Raw genomic sequence first — 11,615 nt, 5'->3', positions numbered from 1 at the left:
CACTGTTGAATCATCTCTATTTAGGATATTTGTGCATAAGGGATTCCATTCAGCGATTGGCCATTCCTGTGTACTTGGAATTGCGTCATCAACATTTCCCTTTACGGCACACACACCTGTCGTAAATCAGCTCTGAGATTGACACTTAGGATTCAGTCCTACACCTCGCTGAAAGAGGGAGTGAGATGCATAATAACTGACTTTTAAGTGCAGCTTTTGGCTGGGAATTTTTTTGCTCATAAGTGTACTCTTAGCAGTGTTCTTAGGAGTAATTCTAGGAAGCTTGATAAATACGGGCCCTGGTCTCTGCTCATCCTTGGAACTTGTGTGTGTCATATCGTATCCTCTTATACGAGGCGGTTGAGTTTAACTATTTCCCTGGGCGCAACTCCCAGGGTGGCGTTGTCTGGCTGCACCATACCACCAGGTCACATCTGAAAGAACCCGAGTGGCTTATTGACGAAAGTGGGGTGTGTTGTATCCAAGTGTCTTTTTAATTTGTTAGGCTTCATGCTGTCCGCTGCCAGAGTTTTCAGACAGAGAACACAGACTGGTCTCTCCTCGTCTCCTACCGCATTGACTGTGAATCCCAGAGCAAGATAGGCGTCATCATATTTTCATCTCGGTTGTTTTAGTTGACTGCCGCCCTCCGACTCCTTGTTTGTCCCAGCCAAATGTCTCTTCATTGTACACACTAATCTAAACTAAACAGCCTCCAGTCTGTCTGATGAATGAACGTGTCACTACGGAAGCGTGGGGTTTGTTTATTTCCTCACGGGGAAAAGAAATCCGACCTAAAAATGGCTAAAACATTGGTTCCGCGGATTTCACCCGCGCCCCACCTGTAATACCACTGCACCCCACAAATGGGGCGTGCCCCACACTTTAACACTTTCAGTGCCACGGCCCTTGGGCAAAAGGTTGCTTGCTGTGCCACATAGGCCGCAATGCATTTTAAAACAGTCATATAATTTCTTTAATAATTACTATGTAAACACTGAACACGCACAAATAACGATGAGACTCTCTTCTATCACCTGCAAAAAAAAGTTTATTGATCCCATTTTCCGTTCTTTAGTTATGAGCCGGAGAAGATAGCTTGATTGAACGAAAAACAGAGCTTTTTTTCTACGAGCTGAGATAATGAGCCTTTTGTGAAATTAAACATTTCAAGCACATCACTGACTCTGAAGCTAATTTTCTGATGTAGTCACACCTCAAAAATAATTTCCTTCAATAAAACAGTGAAGGCAAGGGAATTTTGTTTGGAAGAATAATATTTTTAGCTGAAACCAGCAGCGCTGGCGCCTGCATGCGCTGCTGGTTGCAGCTTCTTGCTGATCTTTTGCTGCTGGTGGGCATCGGATATTCTGGCTTGCGTTTGCCAACCCTGTCCTGCTGTCTGGGTCTGTGTTGTGTACTTGGCTCTGCGTGCCCACCTCCCCCCCTCCTCCTCCCCCCCCCCCGTTGTGGGAGGAGTGTCTCTCTGCTCTGCTGTTCTCTCTGCCTGTGCTCAGCACTGAAAAAGTCCGCTAGATCCTGCTTTTTTACAGCCGCGTGTACCAGCTCCCATGCTTCGAGTTGAGAATAATAACAAATCCACGGCTGATCATGTGTTGCAGCGGACACGGAGGCTGTTGCAGCGGACACCGAGGTACTCAATTGTGATAGCAGATTGGCTGCTGCAGGGGCACAGCTAAACGTTGCTTCAATGAAGCCGCTGCATACGGACGGATGCGATGCGATTTCCTTCCCCCCAATGACTTCTTCTGTGTGTTTCACTCCACGTTCTCTCATCTGGAGAGCGCTGTCGCCACCTAAGGGTTCTGTAAAATAGGTTAGACACATTCAATACCTCTGAATATTGTAAGAGGCGATGTAAGAGGCATAGATCGACACCCCCCCATCAAAAAAAAAAATTCGAGTTATTGACGCCATTTGGCGTCGCTGGCACTCTACGGTAAATTTCTAATGACGCCATATGGCGTCGCTGGCACTGAATGTGTTAAGATACACTGAGCTAGAGTGATGATCCTTATACCAAATAAAACTAGAATAAATAAGGAATCGAATCTCCCACCCCCCATGCCTAAACCTAACCCTGCTGCAACCTAACCTCTCCCACCCCCCACGCCTAAACCTAACCTCCCCCAGAACCTAACCTCTCCCACCCCTGTAGGCTAAATAACTCAAGATGCTATGTCGGAATGACTGACCTAATATCTTTCGCAATGGCGAAACCTTTTTTGGAGATAAAAAGGGCCGCCTCTCCGAAAGCATAGAAGTCAATGATCGGAATGCCGACACTTCGGAATGGCGAGAAGACCCCTTTAGACATTGTTTGCCTATTCCCAGATAAAAAAATAAGTGTGAAACACTCTGGCAATTTTAAATGGGGGGTTGTTCCTTGTTACTGATAGAGAGTGTCTCCTAACCCCCCCCCCCCCACACACACACACCACCACGTCATCATTGCTGGCATGTCAGAGATCGGTGTGGTTGAGGGGAAAGCAAGAGAAACAGCTGGGGACCTTGTTCAGCACAAACCAGCTTTGTGATTGAACCGCACATCCGGGTAAATGTTTTTCATCTATAATATGCATTTGACCTAATGATATCTTCTGAATTTAATTCAACAACAAAACAATTCTGTATCAAAATCAGTAGAAGGCACATTTAAACACCTCTTGTAGAATGTAGCATTATACAGTGCACATGTCACAAGGGTAAACTATGCTGTACCCCCCCCCCCCCCTCCGTGTGGTACAGCAATTACTCACCTGTACCTGATACAGCATCAGTCACCTGTTCCTGATGAAGCAATCAGGCAAGCTTGCTGGCTGGAGTGAAATGGAGCATGGAGACAGAGAGAGAGAGAAGCAAACGGCAGAAGGCAAGGAGAGCTGCGGCAGAGAGCCACAGACTGGAAAAGTCTTCAAATCGGCTCCTGTCCTGGAGGAAAAGGAGCAGGAGGAAAGTGCTGGGGGAGCTGGTTTCCAGCAAAGACTCATTACTGGGAAGAGAGTTTGATCAACATTGATGGGCCTGGCGTGTCTGAGTCTGTCTTGTGATTAAAGGCAGAAACAGACGAGGAGGGCACGCCGGTATCACAACTGAGGAACCTGCTCTAAAATCTTAGACACATTAGACAGTGTATGCTTGAGACAATAACCTAAGGGTGACATTATGGATAGTTTAGTTTAATAGATGAGGGTAGATTTGGTTTATGGGGTCTCACTGTCAGTCTCTTGAAACTCGGGTGTGGTCTCTCTTTTCTCTCCTCTTTCATATTTTTGGATAGTCAATACTGACTAGCATGCATTCTTTCTTCTCATGTCACAACTTACTGGCCTTATCGGGGTTTCATCCGGTATCTTTTATCTCAGCCTTTTTGGGTGTGTTAGTGGGAGCTCTGCCACACCAGGTGACAGAGAGGTTACTACTATTTGACTGACCTTTAGGGTCTAACTCCGGCTTTTTGTCCCCCCTCTTACCTTACCACAGGCGTCGCAGAACGTGCAAGGTCCATTTGCACGGTTGTGCAAATTATTATCGAAATGCCTACAAACGGAGAGATATGCCATCCTGTCCAGGATGCAGTCCGGCAGGGAGGACACTTTGTGTTCTAGAAAACTGCGTGCTTTAGAGGACCAAATCAAGACTGCTGATCAAAGCAGATGGCCGGAAGCCAAACAGGTGGCCCCAAAGAGAATGATGAGGAGATATAAGGATGGCGAAGCCGGGCGGCTTTATCAGCCTATACAAGGCTGGAGCAGCTCAGGAGTGCACCCACCGCTCCCCCAGCCCCAAATGGGGAGAGACAGGAAGCGGTGGAGAAGGGCCTCCACTGCCTGCCACTCAGGCAGCGTTGAGACACGCAACAGACAGACACAAGAAAATGGACAAGATTGTTTATTGTTATTGTTAAAAAAAAAATCTGTGATATAGATTAATCACTCACCTCACATGGAGCAAAATCACTACTCGTCCATTTTTGTTGAGTTTGTATGTAATCTCGTTTTCATTTACTTTATAATTTGTTCACGCGACTTTGTGAAAGTAGCCTAAGATGTGTAATTAGGCTACTCTGTGGTCCTATGAGGCCTACACTCCACCAGCGTCTGTTTTTTCTCCTCTTGTTTTTTTGTGTGAAGATATATTCATAAAATCCTGCAGTTGCAGTAGAAAATAGATGAGAATATTTATTGTTTATTGTTATTGTTAAAAAAAAATATCTGGTGTGATGTCACCAGTGTTTCTTCTTGTTTATTGTTATTGTTAAAAAAAATATCTGGTGTGATGTCACCAGTGTTTCTTCTTGTTTATTGTTATTGTTAAAAAAAAATATCTGGTGTGATGTCACCAGTGTCTGTCACCACTGTGACTGATGGGGCAAGGACACCAGAAAAGTGCAGCACTTCCTGGTGGCTGAGGGTTTTTTTTGGAGAGAGAAAATCTCTAACCAACTGTAAAAAAACAAAATAAAAGTTCAGTGACAGCAAAGTCTGACTGTAGAATTATGTTTATTTCTCAGCCATAAAACTTGGCATTGGATTTCTAGAAATGGTAATGTAAGAATGTGTGGTTACATGCTGCCACTCCGACGTGCTGCCACTCCGACGTTCTGCCACTCCGAAATATCGGCACTCAGAAAGGGATCATGTCTATGTTCCCCGGGTTCTATATTCCCCGTTTTTCACGCCAAACCTAACCTCCCCCCATGCCTAAACCTAACCTCCCCCAGACCCTAACCCAAAACCTAACCTCTCCCACCCCCACGCCTAAACCTAAGGTTGGCATTGCGGCTTCTAAGGTGAACGACCGCCAGTCCGAATAATGGAAGTTAACGTTCGGAGTGGCAGGGCTTCGGAAAGGCAGTCAGTAGCCAGAATGTGTGATGGTGAAGTGTCTCATTTGTGATTAGGCTACCACAGCAGAATAATATGATGGAGCTAATATCATTAGTTTTTCTGACCCACCATATGAATTGTCATAATTATGTTGTATGAGATGTTGAATTGAGGTATATTGTTCCCTGTCCATTGTACCAGGTTTTCAGGTTATTGACTTTAAGGGAAAGTTCCAGTCTCCCTGTATTTGACATTAAAATAGAAAGTAAGCAGACAAACATGAAGTGGAGTTTAGGGTTTTCATGGGATATCCTCCATTAATTACTCCCTAAACTCATTTTAAGTGGATCTATCATGAATTAAGGGGTGAATTACTGTGAAAGTAAGAGTATTTTAAGGGCTTCCTGGTTGATAGAGACAGGTTTTATACAGACGGGTCCTGGTTTCACTCGGCCTCTGACTGTCTCCTGCTACTCTGGATGAGACTTCAGACTCTTCAGGACACGACCAGCCGACAGTCCAGAAGACCACAGCAGGTAGAGTGTGCCCTCTTTATATTTGAATACAACACAGATCATAACCACATAGTTTAGTTTAGTTTAGTTAATTTATTTAAGGAATCCCCTTTAGGAGCACACTGATGTACCTCTAGTCTTCCTGGGCTTCTGAACATAGAAAATACAAACGTATAATAAAAAAGTACAATCAACATACGATAGAAAGACAATCAGCCAGGCTGAATTTCTACAGTAAGACTACAGTCGACAATACAGACACGTGTAGAATAGTCAGTTAGTCAACTACAACAATACAATGAAGCAAACAAGACAGAGAAAGAAAGAGAAAGGAGAAGGAGAAGATGGGTCACATGACGTGCAAATGCGGAAAATGTGTTTCCATTACACTTTTGCGATAAACTGTTATATCGACACGTCTGAAAAACCACCTCATGAGAGCGCAATATTGCGATATGTGAGTTTTTTTTTTTTAATTTACGTGTTTCCATTACCTGATTTTTATTGCGATATTTAGATTTCGCGCATTTCTGAGGGTAATGGAAACACAGGAACTATAGTCTGGTTGTCACAATGGCAGGAACATGTGGTCGTGAAGACTGCTCCAGTAGGTTACACAATAGAACCTGTATATAAAACTTATCAGCTTCCTGGAGGAACATGGTTCAGTCTGCTTAATCTAGAAACAAATTAACAAAGATTGCCAATTTGCCAAGCACCATACAGTTTCCCCTAAGAAACATGAGACATTACATCCACATTGACATTATTGTATCTCCCCCTGTAGACTATGTGGACACCCTTCAGACAGAAGCTGCTTCTGCAGGAGGCCTTCATTCCTGGCCCATACCAGGATCTGAGGGACCAAGTGAAGGTCCCTGAGAACGTATGTGCTGCTTTGAGAGGGATAACCTGCAGGAAGCTGTGGTCCATTCACCTGTTTTGATGCGAAATTTCAATTTGCACATAAAAAAACTGAGTGGAAACGCTGCCTAATTCACAAAAACCTCCAAATATCACAAAAACGTTTTCACGCTTGAGGGAGGCGGAAAAGTCGGGTGTATCGATAAAAGAAAATGCGAAACGTGCGGTGGAAACAGTTTACGCGATATTTCGTTGTCTCTCCATTCAAAAACACCGTTTGCCTTGATCACTGCAAAACATGACATGCCGTGTGTAGCCTACACACGGTAAATCATGGTACGCGCAGCACAATACCCGCCGTGGTAAACAGAAGAAGACTGGGATATTAACTTTAAGGCGACTCACTTCTACACTTGAATGAAATTGTATTCACTTACTATCTGCTCCGTGGATTACCATTTTACAATTTCAGAGCCGAAATTGTAACATAGCAACGTTGGTCCACAAACGTTGCTATTTGACAATTTTTTGGGAGACCGGGTTGGGATTATAACGTTAGTTTGCCGAGTCGCACCTGGTAATCCAGAAATGGCGTTATGGTACCTTTGTCTACTTGTAGCTCATCAATAAACTTTAAATTAATAATGTTAGATGTGTTTAACAGAGCTGTATATCGGGTCTAGCAGCTGATCAGCAGCTCAGACAGCCTCCAACACGAGGTGATTGACAGCTCTATAATTCGCAAAACAGCAGTGGATGGAAACACGCACTACTACGCACTACTAAACAAACCCTACTCCTGTCAGGAATGTGGACACTCTTTCAGTCCGGTCACAACACCTAAAAACACACCAACGCATCCACACTGGAGCTAAACTCTACAGCTGTGACCATTGTGGGAGCAGCTTCAGTCGGTTAGATCACCTAACAACACACCAACACCCTCGTCACCTCCCGCTTGGATTACTGCAACTCCCTTCTCTTTGGCCTCCCCCACAAACTCCTCCATAAACTTCAACTCGTCCAGAATGCTGCTGCCCGTATCATCACCAGAACCCCTGTCATCAGTCACATCACCCCCGTTCTACACCAACTCCACTGGCTCCCCATCAAACTACGCATAGACTATAAAATCCTCCTCCATACTTTCAAGGCCATCCACAACCTCGCTCCCCCATACCTGTCCGACCTCCTCCACCTCAACATTCCCACCGGGTCCCTCAGGTCTGCCTCCTCCATCAACCTCACTGTCCCCCCTGCCCTTCTGTCCACCATGGGGGCAAGAGCATTCAGCCGCTCTGCCCCTCCCCTCTGGAACTCCCTCCCCCCCCGACACATCGACGCCATCAACATCAACTCATTCAAAACAAACCTCAAAACACACCTGTTTAGGCAGGTGTATGTCTGAGACAAATTCCCGCTGGTTGCTCTGCTGCAAGCTCTGTGCTTTTTTCTGTCATGTAATTTAACTGTTTTGATTGTATTTTTGTAACTGTTTTTACTTGTTGTACGGCGACCTTGAGTGCCGTGAAAGGCTCCTTATAAAATAAATGTATTATTATTATTAGGGGTCCAAGCACGAAGTGCGTGGATCCCTATTGTAATTGTTCCGTTTATTATTATTAGGGGTCCAAGCACGAAGTGCGTGGATCCCTATTGTATCTGTTCCGTTTATTATTATTTTTATTTTTATTCTCCGCTAAAACAGTATGCACGGCAAAAACCGTAAGGGGTACAGTAGCCAGACTTTGCACATAGGTTGGAAATGTGCCCCACTACTCAGAGACAAAAAAATACCCATATTGACCAGATGGTGGCGCTATAACAGACCATTTCACGTATTGGCCCATAACTGCTGAACCGTGAGGCGTAGAATCAAAATTCCACATCTGCTGGATTCCCTGGATCAATACGCATCTATCCATATAGACCACGCCCATTTAAGTCTGCTAGATTTTCCGCCATCTTGGACTTTGTCAATAACCTATTTTTGCTATCTCCTCCCAGGCCATTTGCCTGAATGAGCCTAAACTTTTTCTGTGCAATCTCTGGACTTACCTGACCTAAAGTTATGGAATTCATTTAGATACGTGAAACCATTTTGAAATGATAAATGTTTAAACTTTTGATGACACATGCCCTGACACTAAACACACACAAACACACACACACACACACACACACACACACACACAAACAAACAAACAAACAAACAAACAAACAAACACAGACACACACACACACACACACACACACACACACACATATACTAAAATGGCCACCACGGCTGTACTTCATCTCCCAGAGTGCTTCACTCCACACACAGGTGTCATACACACATACGCACGCACACATGCACACACATGCACACACACACACACACACACACACAAACAAACAAACAAACAAACATACAATATCAATATCAATGTAAAACATACAATATCATGCAAAAACCATCTTGTATTTTCTCAAAAACATATTGTTGCCCAGGATGAGGATATATATATGTGACACCAGCTGGTGTTTTGACCCTCAATTAGGCCTAGGGCATTTTTCTGATTTTTACAGATTCTGAAATGGCAGACTGTAAGCTTTCAAATGATGTGTCACACATTGTAATCTGAAAAAAATTGAAGGAGATATGCTTATTTGATTGTTCACAATCTGGGAAGGTCTGGGGAGAAGAAACCTGAGAAAACCCCTCTCAAAGATTGTGAACTTTTCACACCTGGATGAGCCAGGCAGGGGGGAGTTAACAATGGCTCCTCATTTACATTGACCACTCCCAAACCATTAAGCAGTCAGTCTCTGTCACTAAGAATGACAGATGAGAGAGAGAGAGAGTGCACACAACTGTGGGTAATTTATTTTCACTATTATTCCACTATTATTCCATCCATAAGTAACAGAATAATAGATGGTCATGGGTGTCATACATTTCTGTATTAAAATATCTAAAAGCAAAAATGGGGGTCTGCGGTCTATTTTTAGGTGAAGTTTTGATGTGAAAGTTTGAGAACTATTGACCTTTTCCTTAAAGTTGTAAGCAGAAAACATATACCATTCAGTCAGTGAAAATGTGAAAATAAACTACAAAAATATTATCCTAAAAAGGCATTTATTATAACAAAAGGCATTTAATATAAAACCAATATTCAGTAATACCAGAGATGCTCACAGGTCATTTTTTGCAAGTCAAAGTCAAGTTTCAAGTCTTTGGTCACAAGTCCAAGTCAAGTCTCAGGTCTTTGGTCACAAGTCCAAGTCAAGTCTCAAGTATCTTATGGATGAGCGTTCTATCATCTGCTGCATGCCATCTGGTCTGCTTAGAACACTGCATAGCTAAAACTAAGGAATTCAAAGCATGTACTGTATTATCCTCACTCCTTTATCTATTAGCATACATTATCAGCATTGATTGGATGACATCAGTATAGATTTCCTTAATGTTAATGCACCAAAAAAAAAGAAAAAAAAGAAGTAAAAAGTAAAAAAATTTACAAACGACAGAACACGACAGGAAGTGCCTTGCTATCCAGGTCGGTTTCGTATGACATTCTTAACTAAACCACCAGTCCTACTTAACTAAAAGTTAAGTAAAAAAATATCAAAAGAACTTTGACTTCAAAAGCTCAAAAACGTTTGTGGCATTGCCAAACCCCCCCGGAGCAGGGCTGGGTCTTGAATGCTGGTTTTTTCAGGCTGGCTAGCGAGGCCTCCCAGCCTGTAGACATGCAGGTGGAGGGCATGTGATGTCTTGTGCTTCATCAGAACAGAATTCTCTGATCTTCTCAAAAAGATACTTCTGCCTGGCCATGTCCAGTCCAGGCGGAGTCTGTACAGGAAGAGGCTTTAATGGCGGACGGGCATCTACGTTGCGTAGCAGCTGAAACTCCACTGGTTCTGCTTCACAGTGTTTTCTGGCGACAACCACACCAGGCCTCTGCGCATCAAAGCTGTAAAAGAAAGAAATGGCACATTTAAAATCTTAATAAAATAAAATAAAATAAAATAAAATAAAATAAAATAAAATAAAATAAAATGGGAATGATAATTACCTGAAGTGCTGGTAACTCTTTATGTGTGGCAGTTTTCTGAAGTATTGTGTCAGGTGTTCTTGCCAGTCGTAGGTTTTAAAACACACAGTGCCGTTCTCATGTCCGACAAGCTGGGGGATGTTCACATGTGCCACAGGAGAGCTGTCAGTCACAACCTTTTCGATGTCGGCCAAAGTGCACACTTTGCGCTTCCTGAAACACTGCTTGACCAGTCCAAAACACCAGTCGGGGCCAAACTTGGTGTGGCCTACAATCAGGAAGTGAATGCTCAGCTTTAAGTGTTGTTTGTGCATCGTTCTCCATGCGGCGTACCAAAGAACAAAGTTATTTTTGTTCTGCCCACTGCAGTTGTCACAGTGAAGGTCCACATCTTCTTCTCCAACTCCATATTTCTTGAAAAAATGATGCAGGTAATTGATGACTGCATTGCTTCCCTTGCCTGATGCCATGCCCTCATCAATCAGGTAATTCACTTGCTTAGGCATGCCTTCACAGTGGACACCAAAAAGGCCACACTTGCGTGGAGTCAAAAAATAGACAGGCCCAGGCTGTTGTGGATCAGAGGGGTAGTGCACCTGAGAGACGGAGAGATAGGAAAAAGATGAAATACAAACTGTAATCTGTGTGTGTGTGTGTGTGTGTGTGTGTGTGTGTGTGTGTGTGTGTGTGTGTGTGTGTGTGTGTGTGTGAGAGAGGTGTGATAAGATAAATATGTATTCTCACCTGTTGTGCAAAATCAAAACTGTAGTGCATGGTGATCGGCCTGGTTGCAGGTTTGTTCTTCCCAAATGACAGCTGCAACTCGTCACAGGTCTTTCTACAGGCGGCAGTCATCTCTTGATAAAGTTTTCGCTCCCTTGCAACAGAGTCGAGATGCACTTGCTGCTTCTTGACACTGTCAGATTTCAACTCATCTGGTTTGTTGATGCTCTGGATGATTCGGTCGTTGTTTTGTTGGCACTGCCAGCAGAGATCCGTTTTAGGCTTGGTGCTTGCAATGTGAGGGACCAGTGACTTCCACAGCCTTGTGAAGCTGCACTCGCCAACCGCACGCTGCCCTGCAAAGACAATGTTTTTATGAGCATCACTGTACTTTACTTATCAAAAACAGATCACATAGAATAGCCTAATGGTTAAAGACACACACACACACACACACACACACACATTCATGTCGCATGTTTTATTGGGTCAGAGGTTTGGAATGGAGAAGGCTGCGGAATGTTTGCATAACTATGACAATAGAAGTGTGTGTGTGTGTGTGTGTGTGTGTGTGAGAGAGAGACTAATACAAACTTACCAAGCTGTTCCATAGCATCTTTGTA

The 11,615-nt window shown here is 43.6% G+C and overlaps 1 protein-coding gene across 1 annotated transcript; it reads right to left on the bottom strand.

Moving 5' to 3' along the window:
* Positions 1-9,361: 9,361 nt before the first annotated feature.
* LOC310800206 (uncharacterized protein) lies at positions 9,362-11,211 on the bottom strand. The gene is made up of 3 exons (XM_083662792.1): positions 11,014-11,211; positions 10,291-10,865; positions 9,362-10,188 (listed from the first exon to the last, which is right to left on the bottom strand). The coding sequence occupies exons 1-3, from the start codon at positions 11,122-11,124 to the stop codon at positions 9,939-9,941; spliced, it is 936 nt and encodes a 311-aa protein (XP_083518918.1). The 5' UTR covers positions 11,125-11,211; the 3' UTR covers positions 9,362-9,938.
* Positions 11,212-11,615: the final 404 nt, after the last annotated feature.

The sequence above is a fragment of the Poromitra crassiceps genome (genome assembly GCF_964638095.1).
Source record: "Poromitra crassiceps genome assembly, chromosome: 29".
NCBI lineage: Eukaryota > Metazoa > Chordata > Actinopteri > Beryciformes > Melamphaidae > Poromitra > Poromitra crassiceps.
This window is presented reverse-complemented; position numbering and strand designations above follow the sequence as displayed.

Excerpts from the sequence above, each read along its gene's own strand:
- LOC310800206 (XM_083662792.1), bottom strand. The coding sequence starts at position 11,124 with ATGACTGCCGCCTGTAGAAAGACCTGTGACGAGTTGCAGCTGTCATTT. Across the intron at positions 10,866-11,013 it reads GTTTTGATTTTGCACAACAG|GTGCACTACCCCTCTGATCC; the intron begins GTGAGAATACAT and ends TCCGTCTCTCAG. Across the intron at positions 10,189-10,290 it reads AAGAGTTACCAGCACTTCAG|CTTTGATGCGCAGAGGCCTG; the intron begins GTAATTATCATT and ends TTTCTTTTACAG.